This window comes from Camponotus vicinus, unplaced genomic scaffold (assembly GCF_025532165.1).
Source record: "Camponotus vicinus isolate PSW18456_S1 unplaced genomic scaffold, iyCamVici1.0 SCAF_8, whole genome shotgun sequence".
Lineage (NCBI taxonomy): Eukaryota > Metazoa > Arthropoda > Insecta > Hymenoptera > Formicidae > Camponotus > Camponotus vicinus.
The window spans coordinates 9587689-9610985 of NW_028141980.1; the positions used below are offsets into that span (position 1 = coordinate 9587689).

Consider the following 23297-nt stretch of genomic DNA (forward strand, 5'->3'; position numbering starts at 1 on the left):
AATGTTGTAAGATGGCTGTTTTTCTGGTCGATAACGTTTGATACAGATTAATCTCTCCCTTTCTTTCGCGTTAATTTAAGTTTTTAAACTTAATCGCCCATAATTCTTTCATAATTTAATTAATATCTAATAAATGCATATATGTATATATTATTAACATCTTATAATTTCTTGGGTGTTATTAATGTCTCTGCGTATATATACTGTGTAAAATGCGTTTATTCGCGTCGCAACTTCATCTGCATTCCCAAGACGATGCTGTTGGTTAGTCGCCTAAAGTAAGAATGATATACTATAGCATCATGCGGAGCGTAATGCATTTTAAGTGAAAAATAGTGCTTCAGAATGTATCGCGCGTTGCGTTACGAAAACAGATGGCTTTTTCTGCGTCACGTCGTCTTATTCTGGCGCCGTGTCTGTTACGCGCGAGAAATAAGTCGACGTGTCTTACAGTAAGTCCGAAATGTCAGCCTTAATTTCGACTTATTCTTCATCAACGTGTATACAAAAGACCTATTCTCGGGTATTAAAAAATTCTGGTTTAATATAAAATTGAAACAGTGATTTTGAAAGAGAAACATCGCGTATTCTCTGAGATAAGTTTAGTAAATTTGATCAAATTATAATCAAGCAAAAGCCTTTCTCGTTTAATTTCGCAAACACACTTGGCTTAAACGGAAACGTAGTCTAAATTTTGATAGTAATGAATTTTTTTTCTGTCCCAATTTATTTTCCATGAAAAAATTATTGACCGCGAGTCATTCAAATAACGTCACTACGCGGACGCAAATTTAGCGACAGCTGACCTATCCACAGCTGACCTATTTATCCGAGACGCGGTAAATAACGATACGTGCGAGATGTCGAAAAGCTCGTTCGCCAGCGAGATTTCACTCGATAGAAAGGAGCTTTTGCCGCACGTGAGATCCGGTATCGTGTCCTTGGTGCAATCGGAGAAACGCAAGAAACGAGAAGACGGAGAAGGAATGTAAGGAGAAAGGTGGCGAGGCAGGGCTCGACAAAAAGGTAGCGGTTCGTGTCCGAGGCTAATGCATCCGTGGGGTCCGAAGGGTCACGAAACTAGGAGGCGGCCTGGAAGCAGGAAAAGGAAGAAGAAGAAGAGGGGAGGGAGGGGACGGAGAAAAGAGAGAGGTCCATTGACCCGGTGGCACACTTCCACTTCCATTTCCATTTCCAGGCGGCGGCGTCGTGAAGCATATCGAGCCAGCGAGAATGCATTTGCGCGCGCTCGCGTGTACGAATGCACACGAACAAGATGTGCACGCGCGGAGGATGCAGGGTTGAGATAATTCATTGGGAACAATGAGCGCGGCGGCGCGGAACCTGCCAAACTGTAGATTGGCTCGCGGAGAATCTTCGTCATTTTACTTCTTACCGAGACTTCCTCGGTTACGGAAGATAAATTCAGTGCGAGGTATACCCAAGGCTCTTGCAGGAAATCAAAACTCTGAGTGTGAACAAGGCGATGCGGCTGTTACTTGTCGCTCTTTCTCTCTCTCTCTCTCTTTTTATGAGATACAAATTTCTCAAGTTGCAGTGCAATATTATTCATCTACTTTGATTTAGTGACAAATTAATAAATTCCTTATTTTTTTATCTTGTGTTTCTCTCTCGCGATACCTTTATCCTTTATTTTATATTTTCGAAATAAAATGACAAAGACAATAGCAAATTTCTTCGAAATTGCATATTTCTTCCTCGAATATTACTTAAAAATATGTACGGTAATAAAATCGCCAAATTTTTTACCGTGCAACAATCCGATACAAATATTTAATTACATGCGCAAAATGCAAAAATGCGTTCTGATTAAACGTATTATCTGCATAGAAGTATATCTAGCAGTAAACGTTATGACGCTAGAACTTTCTCCTTTGTATGTTAGCGCTTGATTTCACTCACGGCTATAATAATCATTGTACGCGCGCGAGTACGCGACTGTATCTATCTATTTACTGTATGCATGAGGCGCGTAAGAGGGCTCAAAGGCCTTTAATCCGAGCCTGCGCGCATGCATATATTGTACATACACCGAGCGAGTATACACGGTAACGGCGGCGGCAATCGAGTACACACATCCCTCTCTCTCTCTCCATGGTATTTTATTTGCCCGGCCGTGTGTATCGACGACGAGCCGACAACGCATACCGGGCACCGTGCGAATGAAATTGTAGCACTGCACACGGTCAAATAAGCCTGCAAGGCGGAAGTGTTTGGCCATCGCCAAAATTGGTTTTGCCGTTTCCCGGACTTGCTTTCCCTTGACTCTCCCTATGAACCTCGCTCCCGTGATCAATATTGCCGGTGTACACGTGATGAACGCGTCTTTTTAGCATCATGTGTCACCGTTATTGCGAATTTTACACCGATTGAGAGCATTCGACTCGCGTGTATATCAGCTAAATCTAGATTCTCTGATCTGTTTTTTTTCTCCTTTTTTTTAACGGAAACAGGCATGAGTAGTATCAATTATTATAATTTAATTAAAAAGTGCTATATGAATAGAGCAGAATATAAATAAAAATATATTATTATATAAAAACTTGAATGCCTTCGTTATAATATTTCAAAAAAGGAAATGCAAAGAGGGCCTTAAAAGAAGTTATTAATTTAATCCAGTGCATTTAATCCAGTGCAAAAAGAATGTGAAACAGCTGTTTTATACAAGTTAATTGAATAAAATATCTTTATAATTTTGAAAATAGCGATTATAAAAATCTCAAGAGTGTCATTTGTACTGTCTTTATATTTTAAACTATATTATGACAAGTTTTAGAAAACGACGAAGCTAATGATAAACAAATCTAGTTTTTAGTTTGATCTACTTACTGCTCTTCAATGATGGATTCAAATAGAATTCTGGCAGCGGGATATTATGGCCAGTTGTTGTCTGTGCGGCGAACAATAAACGTCCGTTTGATCCAGACGCGATGGTAAATTTATCCAGCAGTTAAAGCCGTCGTAACACACCGAATACAATGTGTTTCCGTCGGAATTGCCTGCGATGGACCGGCCGCAACGCGTTCTTAACTGCCGAGCGAATTTACCGCGAATGGATCACAGAGAGCACGTGATTTACACGCTCGAATGAGATCACTCGAATGGTATCGATATATTTGGAGAAATAAAAAAAGTCGAGCAAAAAAATTCCATCAAATTTGTAGAGCGAGAGATTTTGTCAATTTTAATCAAGAAGATGAAAAAACAAGTTTTTTATATGCATCTCTTATATTTTTAATATGCATTGTAATATGCATACCGAGCGAGAATAAAATCCAATATCCAATTATATTTAAACATCTTTGTATAGCAATTGTCCCGAATTTCCTCGCTATAAAAAGATTTCAAACGACAAAGGCGCTTATCGGTTCTTTTCGAGCGAGATGAATCGTTCGATGGGAAAGAAATGCCGGAAGGAAAAACGGACGGGGCGGAAGAATTAGCCGGCGAACGAACGAACGAAAGACGAAGCGGAAAATAATCGTGCAGCCTGTCTTCGCGGCGGAAAAGGAGGAAGGAAGACGGTCCGGGTATTAAAATCCTTGAACATCGTCACGAGATATCCTCTCTCGTGCCTGAGAGCGCAAAAGCGAGATTTTCGCGGATTGCTCTCGTTCCCCTCAAATTTTCTCGAGTTGTGGCTTTTGAATCTCCTCTCGCGGAAAATGCCGTCGCGATAAATCCCACCGTCTCCTAAACCGCTAGATTCGCTAGTCGACGCGGTGAAAATTACAGAACGGCGTGATTAGTTGTCCAAGAAAAGGAGCTTTCGTTTTAAAATGAAAAACCGGGAAAGGTACGAAAAAGTAGACGAATTTTTATTTCATGTTCTTCGGTCTCTGTGTAATCAAACCGAATAGACCATTTTTTTGTCCTATATTTATCTTTTTTTCGGATTCCGTGTTTTATATATAAATGGATGCGACGTTGCATTAGCGGAGCTGTAAAGATTTAGCTCTTGCTATTTTTCTTCTTTTCTCTTCTTTCTATTCAGGTTATATTTTTGTAAGCGGGTCGTTTGAAGGAACAGGCAGATAAAATAGCGCGTTATTCAGCTCCCGCTTCAAAGGCAACGATGCGCGAACGCCCAAAATCACCCAATTCATTCTCATATCGATTTAACATCCTCCCGTCCGTGTACGACGACGACAACCTCGACGGGCTGACATATTCCAGCATAAAATTCGTGGACTATTGCCTATATATCTACCTTCTCTCGAGAAAACGCGCATAATCGGCCGATAAAATGCCCTTATCATCGCTATATTAAGCAGTGTCAGGCGCTAGATCAAATAACAGAATTGTGTGAAAAGAAAAATCGATACATATATCGTAGAATTCAACGCGCACGTGCGAGCATCTACATTAAATTAAAAAAATGAATGTTTACTCTATATTTGTGATTTAAAAACTTTATTGCTATTTAAGTATAATAAAGATTTATAAATTTATATATCAGATTAAATATAAAGTATACTTTCATTGACTATTTTTAGCGAATATTACTAAAAACGAGAAGAATCTCCGTCAACAGCGCGTCAAGTTGTTCAACTTTCTAAACAAGAATGACTGTACAAAGTACAAGACGGATGTAAGTTGGTGATTCAGTGTTTGACATTTAAAGAACTGTTCCATTTAGCGTCTGCACGGTTCGTCTAGATTCCATGTTGATGTCGGAAGAAAGAGTATTTCGATTATACTCAGTCGTCCCACTAACCCATATCGATAAACGCTATGGTAATAAACGCCTGCGTCCTCTCGACCACTTTCGCTATAAACGTCAGAATGTGAAATCACAACTTTCACATCCAAAAAAGGAATAAAATCCTTAATTATCGCTGATTCACATAATTTAGAGATAATTTTCAAATAATTCAGTTCTATCTCTCTAATTTACATCTTTGCGTTAATTCTACATATTAAAATTCTACTAATTTAAATTTAAACTAATTTAAATTTGCGAACGTGTGTCTTCAAGCTGCATGTATTTATTTTTACATCTAAAAAATCTTTATGTCAAAATTTATAAGATAATTTAATTGATTTCGAGTATATTTCATTTTCGCCTCTCTTTACACGTGCTGGTTAATATCTCGATCTTTGAGCGTTTCTTTGGAACAGAGAGTGCAAAGTGAACCGGAAGAAATCTATCGCGACAAAGTCTAATCTCGTACTCGTCACGAGTACATAGCCGGCGGAATCGCGATAAAAGTGCATAGTCTTTCCTTTCGCAAGAATGGACGATTAAAGATGTCTTTTTGCGCGAGGCAGTAGCCGCCGGGCAGCGTTTTCGCGATTTTCAAGAAGCCGGCACGTTACGAGTAGGAAAAGAATGTCATATCACGGTATATTGCTGCCGGCCAACAAAGATGGGTCTTTGGGTTATAAGAAGGGAGGGAAGGTGCCTGCATTCCCGTGGAAAGAATTCCCCTTTCTGCTCCTCTCCTTCCCGTCTACGTGTCTCTCTATGTATCACCGGATCGCCTTTCCTCCATTTTCTCGGTTCTTCCACGTCCCTCAGGAGTGTCTCTTTCAACGAACGACCTGAAAAGGCGCTCGTCCTGTATTAAAGACGCGCTTCACGATGCGTTAACTTTTTCAAGACGATTCTTTCTCTCGTAGTTTCAACTTTATGGAAAGACGTGCGCTCTTGTGATTAATAACTTTTGCGACAAGCTGAAATGTCACATGGCTCTTTGAGGCTCTAATATCTTCAGATTTCATATTTCACTAATTAAAGCTAAAGATTAAATATTATAAATATTAATAAGATAAAATATTATAAATACATAGTAAAAAAAAGTTTTCAAGCAGATATCAAATTTAAAAGAAAATTTTAATTAGAAATACCGCATGTTAAAATAATATTTTCAATATTTCACATCTTTAATAATACAATAATGTATATAGTAAAAAATTGTACGTCCATATGTTAAAATTTTCTTGTGTTACCACGTTTTGATTAGTACTTCAATGTAAAATTAACATACAACCTATATGTTATTATTTTTATAACGTTTTCATGTGTTACATTTATGTCAACTTCATAACTTAATACTTTGTATATGTCTCTTAGAAATGGAATATTATTTGGAGTATTTTCAACATAATTATTTTAAACAATCAACATGTCTCAAAGTCAGTTTAACATTCTAAGAAAAGTTAAAGTGAATCTTTAAATAATCTTGAACTTTGACATATAAAAATAATCAAATTTACTAAAATCAAATGTTTCTATTACAAATAATTTAAGTTAAAATAATTACTATTATATGTTAATGTCCTCAACATTTCTTACGAGTTATTGTAATTATTTTTTCATGTAATTTTTAATTAATTTGTATGTTATTTTTACATTACACTTAAAGTCACAATAACAAAAATAAATGTAAAGTATTGTGTGAATTATTTAACATTTTTAGTTTGTCAATAAGTAACATACGACGAATAAGTTATTTTAACTTAAAATTTAGAGTGGACTTTCTGGGACATGTGAAAAATGTTATAATTAACATTTTATGTTTTACTGTGTAAACACTAAAATCTCGTTTTCGCGTCTCTATATTATTTTCCGAACACGTTAAAATTTCTGCCTATCAACTATAAATTTCGATGTCTATTTCAAATGTTGCGAGCGTTTTGACAAAGAGCGACTAAAAATCGGCGTTCGCATTGTACGTTGTCGCTTGCATGGTGACAACATTGTCGTCATCGTCGTCATCGTGACGAAACTGCATCGCCAGGTACCAATTGTGTAGGCGACAGAATCGTGTCGGTCCAGAGTCAAGCCATCGGCAGAAGCGACGGCGCCGGGGTTCGTTGGCCTCCCTTGGCCCACATCACCGCGCCTCGGTTACGGCCTTCTCTGTCTCGCAGGCGGCATTATTTATGACCCTGCATTTTTCATCGGCGGGACGATGGTCTATCATCGGGTGCGGCCTCGGAAATTAAAACGGGCCCCATCGTAACCTCGACGGCAGAAATTGTATCGATGGGTTAAAGCTTCTTTCACCAGAATTTTAATGTTTTTAAAAAAAGATTTTTTAGAATCTACTCGTCTCTCTTCCTCTCCCTTTCTCTTTTTTAGTTCCCAAATAAATTTTTACAAAGATGTGGATTTTTATCAAAATATATATTTAGAGTTTATTTATCTGTTACTTAAAATATGGGCTGAGATGAAATGTTCTTGAATGCGATATACATTTTTCAAGGATAAAATTAAAGAAGAAGATGCGATTTGTATTAGCGCTAAAGCACGCTCACATATATTCATCTGAATTTAAATTTTAGAAATTTCTCATTATATCCGAGGTAATCTAATAATTTCAATTTCGCAAAGTTCTGCGCGCGCTTTATCGAAAACCGAAATTAGATGGCTATTATTAGCGGTTTAACAGGATCTCTAACTAACGTGCGATGGGATACGGGATGAATTTTCCTCACCGGCACGTATGGATAATAATTAATTATCGTCTCTCCGGGAAATGCCGACGCAAAGACTGGTAGAGAGCGGCGTCTAGCGATAGGGTCGTAGGAGTTGAGAGTTCCCGGATGTCCACAGACGAATTTGTACCCGCGAAGCCCGCTTCCACATGGAAGCAGTAGCCTCTTCTCCCATTCTCCTTTCCCATTTGAGCTTAATTCGATATTACGCGGTAGTGATCAAAGCTTCGAATTGCGAGGATGAAATGGCGGATTGTTCGCAAAGTCGGTACATGTCGGCAACCGGATTTCTCGTCGCTGACCCGCAGACGATATCCCGCTTTGTTGCTTGTAGCGACAGTTCGATCGAATTCCAAAATACCAAAGGAATATCGGCAATTAAAAGTTTCAATGATATTGAGCGAGATGCTTTCGTGTTCAACGAACCATTGAAAGATATTGTTTTGAAATATTTAGGAATATTAGAAATTTAATGATAAAAAATATGTTATATTCGAGACGTAAATATATATATTACAATTAAAAGTATATTTAATTTCATGTAAAATTGACTTTGAGAATATTTCTTCATCCCCATTACACATACACACACACACTTAATTATTTGTTCGATTTAATCAAGCTATAATTTTATATCTATTTATTTTATATCTATATCTATTTATATCTATTTTATATCTATTTTATTCTATATCTATTTATCTATGTATGTATCTATTTTATTCTATATCTATTTATTTTGTATCTATTTAGATCTATTTATTACATATGTATGATCCGTTTCCGATATTAGCGGCATAAAAAAAATCGTAAATGCTCGTGATTAATAAATATATAGTTATTAATTTTAAAAAATAATTTATTTTATTACAAAGTTCTTCTAAAATATGCACAATTAGTTGATAAAATCATAAAGAAATACGAAGCTTGTGTCTTCTACACTATGATATATTTTGATTCTACGCTCGCGAAATCTTTGATTCGACTTATAACTTTGATCATACGACTTTCACACGTTCTTCGGAAGCGACAATGTGCTTGGGAAAAAAAAGAAGGAAACCTTCGGAAAACCGTTCTAAATCCCAAAGTCCCTATCCGAAATAGTAAAGAAGTAGTAAAAGGAATAAATCGGAACGATACGTAAAACTCGACAGAAGACTCGAGAGCTTCTTCACCGAGCCGTAACGCGAGAGAATCGTCCGGGTCATAAAATCCCGCATATCGTAAAAGAGATAAGTTGAATCTTATCCTCGCAGTTGATAAGTCTAGAAAAGTTTCGATTCGTTCGTTCGTTCGTTCGGTTTGACCTCGCGATAGTCGATTTTCGACTATTCACATCCTCTTTCTTTCTTATACTTACGTCGAATTGATTCTGCGCTTTCTGCCCATAATTTACATAAACTTCGCGCTTTGCAAATTTTATTGAAATTAGGAGAAGGAATTTAAACTCGATATTTGACAGAATCGATTACGGAATATGCTTTCTCGAATATCTATGTCAACGATGAAAAAATTTGAACGAAGATCTTAATCTTTCGCAAGCTGCATATATATTTCTACGCGAGGATATTTTAAAATAATACATTTTATTGTTAAAATATATAAAATATATAAAAACCATAAAAAATAAATAATGAATTTTATATAGATAATTAAAATAAAATGCGCTGGAATATTAAATTTCGTACTCAATTTCCTCGCTAAAGCGTAAGAATAAAAATTCTTCCGCATAAGCATTTTGAAATAAGATAAATAAATTCCACTTCGTTTTACCTTGTTACGCTAAAACGCTTTAACAACCGAATAGCAAAACGCCAAGCAAAATCGCTTTCGCTTCGGAAGACTAATAATACCACGCATCCCGGTATATTGCACCGCGGAAAAATGCGATTGTGTCATCTACAATGTGCTGCTGCAACACGTTCTACGATTCGTTTCCCAGCGCACACATGCGCCCCGGCAGCCTTAACGCGGCGAGATGATACACGGCGCGGCCTCGTTGTTAGTTACACCCCGTAGAGAGAGCGTGGAAGAGAAGAAACGACGAGGAGAGGAGAAGAAAGCTGAAAAGTATGTCGTTGCACGCGAGAGCGAGGTTGATTATGGGAGCCGCGCCGCTAACGCTTCTTTATCGCAATTTGCAGGACGAGATTGTTGCAACTAGGCGAATGAAACGTTCGTCTTGTGAATGGGGAATGATTATTACGGATATACGAGGCGGCGCGTGCGCGCGTTCCTCTCTCGGTACAGTAATAATTCTCGCGCTCGTTCGCGTCTTCCACGAGCCTTTGTCTTCCGACGAATAGCATCTCCCGCGTGCACTCAGTTTGAGTATTTTCTTTGAATCGGTAGACGCTATGTTTTTATGCGTATTAAAACGTACAAAGTGTATGTTGCATAAATGTATATATCAAGTATTTCGGACGAGTTACTTTCGCATAAAAGTATTTTGCATTGTTGTTATTGTAATTTCCAATATCCTTACTTTAATTATTTTTGTAATCATTATTTTTATTTGCGACTGTAAATCATTTTTATGACGCTATCATATTATATAAAATTAGCTAGACTAAGATATTTATTACATTCGCAGTGGAAAACCGAAATAATTAACCATAGTATTCTTTCCAGACGTTAAAAGAGTTATGCTAGCTTTAGTCTCAAGTATGATTATCTCGTGCCCGACTTTGTCAAAAGTATAATGACGACGGCGAGGACGACTAATTGTAAGTCGCTGGCACACGTGCGATAAGAAGACGTGGGATGGCCTTAATAGTATCCTTTCGGCTTAGACATCCGCCTTTGCCGGCGCGATAAGCGATAATAATATCTGTCATTGGTAAGCCGACGAGATAAACCATCTCGTATCGGCAACAGTCGAACACGTAATCGAAATTGTATACACAATAGCAGATATTGAGAGTCCTTAGCGTAAAATAAAAACGATAAATCAACAAATGGAAAAAAATGTGTGAGAAAAATTTGTCACATTTTTCAAATTTTCTCTCATAAAACGATAAAACATACGTGAATGATTCGTTAATTCTGATACGTCATACGTATTAATGGAGAACGGCAAAAGAGATAACGTGTACTTGATTCTCTCGAGGGAAGAAGACTATAAGTTAAGGACACGTTAGCCTCCTGTTACGACAATTATCTAAATTCGACAAAACACAGCACGCGCGCGGTCGTGCACGCTACCGCAATTACATCCAACTAGATGTAACTGCTTTTTGTGCACGGTACAATCGTGTACGTTAATTCACAGAGGCTTTGGCTCTACGACTAGGCCAGGTCGCTGCCTTTATCTTAGACATGGCTGCAATTATCCTGATTTTTCCAAGCGGGCTTACAATTGCGAAAGCCTCGAGAATATATCGTGACACAAAACATTTTTTTACACTAATAAGAAATGTAGTAAAAAATCCACTAAAATAAATTTTTTTATCCAAGTAGCAAAATTTAACGAAATGTATATTATACAAAATTTAGAGATTTCTCTGTTGCACTAATTAATTAACATAAAATTTAAATTAATTGTATTGGGTTTAACAAAGTTGAAAATTCTTAATATTTAGAAATATTCTATAAAGTATTTGATTTCACACACACATGTACCACGAGTAATAATAAACTCAAGACTTTGTGGCGAATCTTTTAAAAAATTTGAGCCTATTATTTATCGCGGTAACTTGACACTTATCGCGGAACAGCCAGTCCATACATCCGGCTGCGAAATGCAACCACCGGATCTCGAAACCACATGGTAGGATAAAGGGTGTGTATAACACGTGATTCATTGTAAATGAATCTAAGTATCTTCTGCGGAGTGCGAGTAATTGACTCGAGATTATCGACACTTTATCGACGATATTTATTGAGAGTAAGGCGTGCAGAATGTATTTTTCACCGATGAGGCTCTTTCTCTTTTTTTCTCTCTCTTTCTCCCCGAGTGGGAGACTAATTACGATAAATTTTCCTTTGTCGACCTATCGAAGTGGCATGAGAGGATATAAAGACGGCAAGGAACAAAGTATCCACGTTATTTATGTCGTCTCATTCTTTAAGAGTCTTGATATCAAATCTCATTTTACAAAAATAAATCGTATACTTCGAGAGATTATAATTTTTAACATTATGTCAAATTGAGAGATGTATAAAAAGTATAAATGTGCGAATGTTTCCTTTTTCTTCTCCTTTGTAAGCTCTCTATTAAATGCACAAGTTACAAGCAAAGTTGAAATATTTACATATGCGATGGCATATTTAAACATATGATAAACAAATTTTACATTTTCTGTCAAATTAGTTAAATGCAGTCATATGTAATGTAATGTGCTTTCTGCCTCTTCTGCGGAATTTTTGTTTTTATAAATAAGACTCGCTTATTAATTTAAAATTAAAAAAATTCTAAAACATAACTGTTTCCATAAGAATTACCGCTAAATAGAGATTCAATGATGTATGAACTCGCGTTTAACCGTAAACCGACGCATCAAGATCCTCGGCCCTTCCTCGACGTATAGCGAGCGCATATGCAAAAATAGAGAATTATGCAAAAATACGTTCCGCTCAGCGAAGCTTCTCTCGGATCGGGTCACGATCTCGGGTCGCAACCCCACGCACGACATTCCCAGCCGACAATGACGCCTCGGGCGGCATACGCGAGCATGTTTTCTCACGATTTGCATCGACGAGGAGGCATCATGCACCGGGGGCCCAGCCCGCTATAGTCGCTTTTGTGCAAAGAAACGATTAAAACGACGCTTCGATAACGTATCTGATAAGACGTCGAGAAATACAAGTGTGCGTTACTAAAATATTTGAATAAATTTCGCAATAATAGCCTGTATTTGAAAACTTCTAATCAAGCAGGATTTATCTAAGTAGATAAGAGTAATGTAAATTGGAAATAAAATTAAAACACGAAAATTAAATACAATTTTCAAATTTTATTTTGATAAAATTTAAATTTAAAATTTTTTAAATTAGTATTTAAAGAAAAAATCCATTTCAAGAAGAATGATTCCAGAAAATCCGTAATTTTAAAATACATGAAAATAGTTCCAATAGTTTTCGCGCTATATATTAAGATATTATAATATTCAAACAGTGGCTAAAATACATAGTATTCTCCATTGGAGGCAGTTATCGATTCATTGCCATCGTAAGTGTGGTCCGCCTATATCATTTCTTCTCTATATCTTTCAATTAGCGACGCCCGAGCCGCGCATTCGTGGTTTTTTGCGCGTTGGTCGAGATTTTTGCGCGTCGGAGCTTTTGTTCGCGACCATCCACGTGGGCGTCTTTCACCCACGTGCCGCGTGGCTCCGGTGTCTCTCTTCTTTGCCCACGTCTGTTCGCATAAAGAAACGTACGGCTGGCACAGACGCGGTTAACGGTACTCGGAGAAGTCCCTCTACCATCATCTGGCACCACTCCATCCACGTCCGCCCGTCGCTTCTTCTTCTTCATCTTCCTCCACCTGACCTGATTTCCTGACCCATTACCGGAACCGAGGGAAAGAGAGAGAAAGAGATAGAGACATATTCTCGACCACTAATTCAATTACTGCCTTTCGCGGCGCGGGCCCCTGTTAATTTTAGTGACAAGCTGGTAGTTTGCCCGACATCGACATGACCACCCGCTGCGATACCATATTTATGGTATTATATCGATACGACGCTGCGGAGAACAATCGATGTCAGTCTGTAGTAGAGAGATTAATGATCGAGAGCCCTATATCTTTGAACGGGTAACATTGCTTTCTTATGCTGCCAAGTCACGGAATGGCATGAATATAATATATCGCAAGTTCTACGCCAAATAATAAAAATCTAAGAGATAGAAAAGCCCTAAAAGACATCTAAGAAGCATTTGCATAATAAGAATGTTGCTATTCTTATGCAAATCAAATAACGAAGGAATATATATCATCTAATTATGAAAAATCATTACTATGTAATAACTATCTCTTATTTTTTAACAATAGTGAAAATTTTGAAATATGATTATTTATTTCAAAAACGCATAAAAATATCCACGAACCAGGTCTGAAGATTTGTGTTTCTCTTTTGAAAAGAAATGTGTCCGCGAGAGATGTTGATTTTATTTTCTTCCTCCTCTCACTAAATACTTGTCACGAAGCACTCTTTTCTCACCTTCATCCTCGCAAATAGCGGAAATTCACCAAGCTTCCTGAATCGTCAAGTTGAGAACGCGATCCGGCAAAAGAGGGAGAAAAAGAATTCCGGGAAAACACCGCGGGTAATCTTATACAGTTACATGTGGTATTATCTAAGATTCGATAGAGCGCATACGCGGTGAGGAGAGTTCGACGACAACCGGAAGTGGGCATCCGACCACGTAGTTTCCTCCTTGCGAGCGAACGAGCAAAACGGAAGCAAGAGACCGTGCTCGTCGTCCGTGACGAGCTTTTGTGTGAGCCTTTGTTCGGGTCTGCGAAAACTTTTGACTCGCGCGAGCTCAACTTCTCATAGCGCATTCAGGAAAAGCTCCTTTTTTCTCCGGCTCGCACCTCTCTGGCGACACCATGTGGATTGCCTCCTTCGAGAAGCACTTCCGCCCGCGTTGTTGAGAAACTTCTAAAACGTGACAAAGTCCCCGCAGAATCATATGTCCTGTTCTCTATCTGCGAAAATATCCGGGTTACAAGAAAGACTTTTCTACGCGAGAGCAATTCACGAAATTATTCGTCCACTCAAGTGACGGTTTTTTATGTATATAATTTCGCATCGATTTACGTTAAGCTTGTTTCCTTCTTTTTTAAATATTGAATATAAATGTGCAGAGGAATGCAAATTAAAAATTGAAATAACATTTTCCTTTACGTAATGAAGTTATTTCAAGAAACAATTTTAATTCGTCGTTATCGATTTGATACACGCAAAGTTTGTCGATGTAATTGTGTCAATCGTAATCGTATAAAATTTGAGTATGTTCGATAGATTTGTGGAAAGTCGAAAGTATTCTCAAGAACATGATAGAGGAGCAGGTTGGTTTAATTTTTACACGCGTGTCTCTCTTTCAAATCTTTTAAAATAGACTTTCAATAAAAGTCGATCATTTAGCATTATATAGCTAATTAATTAGGTTAGCTTCGTGACAGTAATAATATGTTTGTTATTAACTCGTATGAGATTTTCTAAAATTCAGATTTTATCAAAATGACAAATAATTTTTCGTCGAATAAAATTATAAAATTAAAGTATTACGATTGATATAATGAGATCGTCTAAAATTTTTAATATTTTTTTTAATAGATAATATTTATTCCAATGCCTAATCAAGTGTCTATTTTCAATCTCAATGTAGTCGTACGACTTGGTGCCCAGTATGTGACAAGCAAGTAAGCATTGAGGGAGATACGTGCAGACTACTAACACATATCCGTAAATATCATTCCAAGATCGCTGGCAAATGTTTGGACAATCAGGTACAGACATCCGTTTTTTCAACTAACGTAGAGAAATATTTCTCAGTTCCTTTCAGATAAAATATCAGATAAAATAGCTAAAATATACAGTAGCAGTAAAATCGTAAAATGTCATATAGATTATCAACATCGTAAAATATAAAATACTATATATTTCACATTTAAATCAACCTTTTTTTCTATCATGTTCTCGAGAATGCATACTTTCGATTTTTCACAATTCTATTTTTATTCAGTTATATCTTAATTTTTTATTTTATTAAAAATTATTTTTTTAATCAAAAAATATCATATATACATATTATTTTATATCCAATATCTCCTTTTTTATTTATGCGATATATTCTATATTATTAAATAATAAAACGCGTCCTCTTTCTTTCTTTAATGGCACACTCAACAAAAATCTTTTTATAGAGTAAACATTCGATTTCGGGTCGGTATAAATTTTCACATTTTTCAACCCTAGAGTGGCTATCTAAGAAATTAGATATCTTGATAGATGGGATAGATATCTTGATAGATGAGAGAAGACCACGTACGGAAATTATGCGCAAAAAAAGCGAGAAGAGAGAGAAAGAGAAAGACTGCACCTTCATGTTTGTGGTGGTCTTATCGTCTCGTGTTTCACCTTCGACCTTCCATCTTATCCATCCTATGGTCTTTCAACCTACGAGTCTCTCTCTCGGGTTGAGAATATATAAAGTTTCTAAAATAGATATAAGAGAGATCTTTGTGTCCGCGTAATCCACAGAAAAAAAACACGTACACGTGCGATGAATTTAAAGAACTTACATGTGTTGGACGCGACTTTTGTAACATTATAAAATTTTCAATACCTCACATTGTAATATTTATAACTCTTCTCGTTCAATTAAATGGTAGCTAAAAAATTTATTTTTATATGCATGTTTTTCTCAAATTTTCTATTTACAAAAAAAGTTTATAATTTAAAATATAGCGACTATTTTCACTTTATAAAAGATGTTTCCATTTAATTACATTACTTTATTACTTCATGTAAAGTACTATTTTAAATTGTTTTGATTAACAAATAACCATTAAATTAATTAAAAAAATGCTCATCTGAAACCATTTCTAAAAAAGATATTGAATATACATACTCCATATTATGTTTGCCCTCGTAATTGAATCATGTAATATACGCGAGATGATTGACGACGACCACCTACTTATTCGTGACTTTTTGTAGAAGGACGAAGAATCAAGGATATCGAATCGGATTTCGTCTTTGGTCACGCCAGGCGACGATAGCAGCAGCAAAAAGAACGAGTCGAAGAAAGTTTATGCCACTCGCGGTAGATACCGATGCGATTAAATCTTACGTGCCGCACGGCACAACCGAGAGAGCTTTCGCGATATATCCTAATTCGGATACGGTAAACGCTAAAGTTCCATGTTCGGCGCGAGTCGCCGTAGCAATTTCCGCCATTGATTTATATGGCCGTTCACCGTATCCGAAGTAAGCTATTGCAGAAAGAATAATCGTTTAAGGAAACGTTTAGGATCCATTAATTATGAATGGGACGAACTATACGAGATTAAATAAAAGTACCTTCACTTCTTAATTTCTACTTCGTAATTCTCTCTCTCCATTATTAATTTATTTCGGAAAAGATGCTCTATTTTTATAATTTATGAGATATAAATTTTTTATGATATTCAAAAAGATTGCTACTCATGTGCAGGTCCGATCACGCCAACGTCGATCAGAATTATTAATGACAATTAGCTCTAAATTTTTCTCTCTGTATAAAACATACAGACGTACAACCTAGAGAAACGGTTGAGCTACGATTAGAGCTGAGCGACGTCGGTGAGAGCGGCCCTTGGAAGAATGTTTTGTCGTCTGCGGTTTATCCAGCGCAGCGACAGTCTGCGGTTCCCATTGTGGTCGGTGTGAAAGCTAAGCCTTAACATTCGCTTTCACCGTCGCAGTGGACACATGGAAATTGTACGGCGAGAGGAAAGTCTGTCCCCAATGCCAGAAGGAAACTGTACCGACGCTTTATTATACGCGCGACGACAAACTGACAACCTCTCATATCGGAGCTCTTTGTCTTCTCGGGTATGTATATCGAGATTAATTAAATCAACAATTCTTAGAATAAAAAATCTTATCTTAAATGTATAATATCATCATGTAATATTAATATGTATAATAAATGTATATCATATTTTAAAATATTAATTTATTACAAAAAATTAAATAAGGAACTTTAATTTGCCAAATATAAATTAATTTAATCAATCACTCGCTAATTTGGAAATATTATAATTTCCGGTGCAAACATTGCATAGCATTATTTTGTTACAGAATTATCCTGCTTTATTATTTATTATTGGTGATAATTAACATTATAATAATGAATATACTTTTTGATTATGGCAATTTCTGAACTCTCGAGTTTATCCGATAAAACTTTTCTTGTTCGTGTAACACGTGCGCTTCTTTTGCAACTTAACGAGAGATTGCCTTTTATTGACTTTTTCATGATACACATGATCGACCAAGCGAAATTTAAAGCTCGTAACTTTATTGCACGTAGGCGACCCAGAATTGATTCTGATGTTTGGTTGACTGATCCCCCATCTCGTTTTGAGAACTTTGAATTCTAAGAATTTAATCGGAAAGCTTAATTTTAGAAATTTCAACTTAATTAATTAAAAAGTTTATATATATATACATGTATAATCTTTTCTCAGCTTTGTATGATTAACATTTTCAAACTTTTAAAAGAGTAATTTATTTTCAAAACTATTATATATTATATTAATTTTCTCTTAAATAAACTACAATATTTATACAAACGACATTATACGATGTCTCTCGCAATTCGTACAACATAAACGTGCAATCAGATTCTCACCGCAGGGCGATTTGCAACAGATGTTGGCCGTTTTGTTTTATTCCGTTAATGAGACGCGCGAAGAAAGTACGCATGATCTGTCCGTTGTGCGGTCACGTTTATGGCACCCTTGAGTACAAAAACGCGAAGCTGACGTCCTGTAAATCCACTGAGAACTTGCAAGCAGCGGAACTTGCGTATTCGCGAGATTCCGCGTACAAGCGACGAGAGAAGAATTGTTGCAGAATTAATAAAACGCTTCGTAAAAATATTTATTATCGATGTAAATCGTCAATAACAAACTTCTCTTGAATAAAACGTTTTCAATATTATACGCTCGTTTCAATACTAATATTTCAATATTGATATATTATCAACAATACAATTATCATTTATCGTGAAAAAAGAAGTTAATTAAAGCAGAGCTTTATTATTCTACATGTTAATAAAATTAACTTATCAATATACGATTTTGTTATCTAAACGAATAATTAAAGCTCGCTGATATTTTAAATAACAAATAAACTCTATCTCGCAATTGAAATTTATATGATTCTACTAATTATTAATTTGGAGATCGATAAATTAATTTACAAGATATTTTTTTAACTTTTTAATTTTTTTTTACAGATTTATTTACAACGATATAAAAAGATGTCAGTAAAAACAAAAAATGTGTATCTCAAACATAATTAATACAATCTTGTAAAAAATTGTTCACGATGAATTTTTAATTATCACGAAATGATAATAATAATAGTAAATACTAGGAGCGTTGGAAAGGATGAGAGATATGATTTCGATTCATGAAATGACGACGATAAAAAGGTCGCAAAATCATTTCGCGATATATCGTTGTTTGAATATTTAGTTACGCGCGCGATCATCAATCCCGGGGATGATTTCCATAATGACTTATTACGTTCGTTAATTAAACCGCGGATTTTGTTGTAATCAGCGGCTGTGGTGGCGACTCGATTCGGTTTACCGCAAACAACGCAATCGAGCACCGCGCTTAAAACGATAATTAGAAATGCGTTCGTAAATTCTGTTCATTAACGTTACGCCCCGAATGCGTATTCTCGTTGCCGGAAACGCGCGTACGCACGCATTGCACAGTCGAATTGTTTATCGCACACGCGAATGAATTTATGCTTCTAGGAAGCAGCGTGCTTTTGTAAATCACAAAGGGCGGAATGCAAGCGGAACGAACCGTCGCAAAGTGGCACGTTGTTTCCGTGGATTACAACACTGAAAATACCTGATGATAAAGCTCGCGCACCGAAACAGCCGAACAATGTCTTCTCTACGGAAGGTAAAGCTTTTATTTTAATTTCGATTAAATTAAATTAAATTAAATTAAAAATGTGTTGTGACAGTTATTAGACTGAATATTGAGAATTTTGCATTGTCTTTTGCTTTTGTCAATAATAAATTAATTAAACACTGCAAATCTATTATTTTTATAAGCTTGAAATCTTTATTACAGTCTAGCATAAAAATATGAATATAAATCTCTAACGCCACTTTATTTTTGACAGTTGAAACATGGAAATATCATGACAAATCAGTTCGCTGTCCTGCTTGCGGAGTGAGAGAGATGCCGATAATTTTTAAACAACAGAAATTTACGAGCTCCCGTCTAGCTGCATTTTGTTTATTGGGGTTTGTTCATCGAAAAATTGTCAGATTATTTATAGTTTGAATTTTATTATTTCTAATATGCAGCAAGAGATAACGTATACATGTTATAAATACAAATTGCAGATAGAATAAAAGTTATTTATTTATTTACTGAATGTAATAACATGTACGCGTCATGAAAAATCTCAATATAGTTTATTATTAAATAAATAAAACCGTCAGAGAGAGAGAGAGAGAGAGAGAGAGAGAGAGAGAGAGAGAGAGAGAGAGAGAGAGAGAGAGAGAGAGAGTGTGTGTGTGTGTGTGTGTGTGTGTGTGTGAGAATTTTACTCGCATCCGCTTTAACATTTTGCATAAATTTGCGCCGATAAATTCCGCGGTAAAACAAGTTTCCGATAATCGCTTATTAGCGGCGGTAAAAACGGCGCTAATTAGCCAAGCGCACCTGCAAACTCTCCGAATAGTCTCTCCCTATAATGTACGGGTTTTTCAAAAGACTAACGCGCCACATGTCGCGTGAAACGACAAAGTGCAAATCGCTGCGCGATTCGTAATTATTAAATCCCTCTCGTTAAATTTTAATCCTGCTCGCAGGCGTTCATTTCACAGCGAATCGAATTCATACGTGACGAAAATCGCAAAATTATTCCCTCTCATAAATCATGACGAGTGATTGCCGGTATAAATGTGTAATGCCGTATTTCGAAATATATTCAGTTCATTAAATCTGATTAATGAAATGCAATGAGACTATATATGTAGCGATATTTGCTGCACCGCCAGAAAATATTTTTATCTAGACATATTCTTATATTTTTTTTCCTCATATATTTATAATAATATTATATTTATAATAATTATATTAATAATATTATATTTTTATATTTATAACATTATCATTTATTATTTTCTTAAATTAATTATTCATAATTATATTAATTAAAGTAAGACATTTATGCAGTCTAAATTATTGTTTTAAGAATATATTTAAAAGTGTAGAAAAACTATTCGTTAAATTATCGACTAAAGCATGTATAATTCGCGATTTATTTCTGTATATTCTAAATGGAACAATTTTCCAGAGTAAGATCTAGAAAAATACAAAATGTTGTAGCAACGAAAGACATATACAAATATACGGAAAATTTACAGACATTTTTAACGAGAGCAAAAAAATGCAGAATTTCCTGTTTGAGTTTAATAACATGTACAATTCTGCATTTTATGTAATTTGAGAGAGACACCACGAGATATTCTCATTTTTTATTAAGCAGACATACAGAAAATTAAAAGAAAGAATGCCGCAGGATATCTTGCAAAATTGATATACCTGTGTTCGCAGATGTTGGCCCTTCTGTTTCATCCCGTTGTTGATGAGTCGAGGTAAAAGCGTACGCACGCTGTGTCCGCGCTGCGGTTACGATTATGGTGTTCGAGCAGATGAGATGGTTTGCTCGCCTAAATGTGCGTCTAGCCGCGGGGGACAGAGCGACTCTGCAACTTCACAGACGCGTCATCTTTGGACGGAGTGCAGCGGCTCGCGAATGCAACTCGGATATTGGGATCGCCAGGTGAGCGGTCGTTGCACTAATTATGTCCGCAGGTAGGATTCACTATGAGTTCTACTTTGTTAATTAATTTTAGAGTATCTAACTTCGAAACATTAATACCGACAAAAATCTATAATGCATTTAAAAAATATATTAATTCATTAGAAAAATCTTGTTATGTTAAATGGTATTTCAAGAATGACATTTCCTGGATATAATACAATAGTTAAAAATAGGATTATATTTTTGAGAAAATGTAATCATCTTTTTTTAAATAGATTAGATAAAATTATTATTAATAGATAAGATTATTATTAATCATTACAGTATCAATTGTTGTTTTTCCGCCAATTTTTAATACATTTTCTTCTCGCAAATCAATGTTCAAAGGGAAATTAATTTGTCACGTTTTACATGCTTCTCTCTACATAATCTCGCGGATCATTACGTCTCGACGAGCAAAGAATAAGAAATCGATATCTATCTATCGGCTAAAAAATCGATACATCAGAAATAGCTAACGCCTTTTCTCGTATAACAAAGACACTTTCTACGAGTGACGAAACCGCGAGGGCTCTCAGGGTCTCGGAGAACCGTCCTCGACGAGAAGGCGAAGAAGGTGGATCCCGTTGCCGACGGTCGCAATCGAAGCTATCGCGCGAATACGCCTTTTGTGCGAACCAGGTCACGGTGAGTCGTCGTTATCGCGATATTCTATATACAAGATAGGCAATCGACGTCGTCCTGAAAATACTTTCAGGACTTTTTGACGTCGGCGTCAATTTTTCCGCGACGGAAATTTGATACAACGATGTTCTCGAGTTTCAATGATAGAAATCTCGAAGTTCTATCTCTCGTTGAAATTTCGCGTTAAAGAAATATACGTTTGAGTTTATCTGGAAATTATCTGGAAAGTATGTTACAAATGTGTGTTTTTATTTTTAATAACAAAATGTCTCGTCAGTTACAAATTTCCCAGAAATTTGTTGAGAAAAAATCGAAAATTAAAATTAAAATTAAAGATTTTACTGAAACAAAATTACATATATTAAGACGAAATTTATAAGACAAAAACAGAAGATTAATAGTACAATCTGATTTTATTCGAATAATGCGCGTCTAATATTCTTGAGAAAAGATCATAGAAATCTCACAGAATAATTATATTTAATAATTATTAATTATAATTATAATATAAGTATATTTTTCCAAAATTCATATAAAATTCCAGATTAACTTTCGTAACAATTTGCACCACTTCGAGTCTCGAGTACCAAGTGACAAGGCTTTATCGAATTGTTATTATTTTTTATGTCATATTATTATATAATCGCAAAAAACGAATAATCAAATTGCATCTTGAAAATGCTTGCAATTTTTCGAGTATAGAATCACTGTTCGCCGTGTGACGAGTACAGAAACAACGATTACGCAAACGAGAAGCGAGATCGTCGGCGCAACTTGAACGAGACGAAGGCTCAAGAACGAAGCGAATCCGAAAGCGATAATAGGACGATGTTCGATTTTTATGCAAGACAAGCCTGTTACCGGGAGTGCGGCTAAAAGGGACGGTCGAACGCACGGCGAGCGAACAAACGCATTTGCACATTGCTCCTAAAACACGAGCTGTTACCTTGTTATTCCGTGCAAATTCAGTTCCGCGCGGAATTCCGTGGAAGGGTAAGGAGTTCTCTACCGTGGAACTTAAATAGAAATTCGCGGCAGAAATAGTTTCACGGCGAAAGAGACGCGATTTGCGTTTCCATCTGACTGACAATTTCGTAAGAAATTTCACCAGAGATGGAATACGTTATCGTTTTTATTTCTTTATTAATCTCCGATAACGGGATTTTTCTCGAGTGTACGCGAATTTCTTTTTCTATTTCATTTTTGAATAGCGCTTATCTCTTTTACGGAAATATTTTCGATGAAAATACTTTTGATTCGAGAAGCATTTATATATAGTTATTAATTTGTTTGTCGTATGCTGAATTTTTAGATAAGCTTTCACGTACGAGATTTTATATGACATCAAACAACATAATAAACATTTTTGCAAAATATTAAAACCTTCGTTGCTGAATGAAATAAAATTATTTTAAACCATTATTTTCATATTAAAAATCTCAGGCTCAATTTTTCGCTCACTTTTTCTTATTTTCATTCATGTGAAAAAATGTCGAAAGAATTTATATATAATAATAACGCAAGTGTAACGCAACATTTTACAGAAAGAACATAATTATTGTGTAACGTGTTCCATTCATAACGCAAGCGCTCGCGATATTCATTGGAGAAACTGCAAGAGCA

The 23297-nt window shown here is 35.9% G+C and overlaps 3 protein-coding genes across 5 annotated transcripts in view; 2 read left to right on the forward strand and 1 right to left on the reverse strand.

The window, feature by feature from the left end:
• Twin (CCR4-NOT transcription complex subunit 6-like twin) overlaps positions 1-23297 on the reverse strand; it is a 484682-nt gene that overhangs the window by 122801 nt on the left and 338584 nt on the right. The window lies entirely within an intron of this gene.
• On the forward strand, positions 861-16944 carry LOC145975843 (uncharacterized). The gene is made up of 4 exons (XM_083106584.1): positions 861-988; positions 14803-14923; positions 16137-16242; positions 16710-16944. The coding sequence occupies exons 1-4, from the start codon at positions 861-863 to the stop codon at positions 16859-16861; spliced, it is 507 nt and encodes a 168-aa protein (XP_082962710.1). The 3' UTR covers positions 16862-16944.
• Positions 16925-22995, forward strand: LOC145975801 (uncharacterized). The gene is made up of 6 exons (XM_083106519.1): positions 16925-17012; positions 18955-19108; positions 19335-19458; positions 20780-21008; positions 21531-21677; positions 22377-22995. Exons 1-6 carry the CDS (start codon positions 16926-16928, stop codon positions 22548-22550), a joined length of 915 nt encoding a protein of 304 aa, XP_082962645.1. The 5' UTR covers position 16925; the 3' UTR covers positions 22551-22995.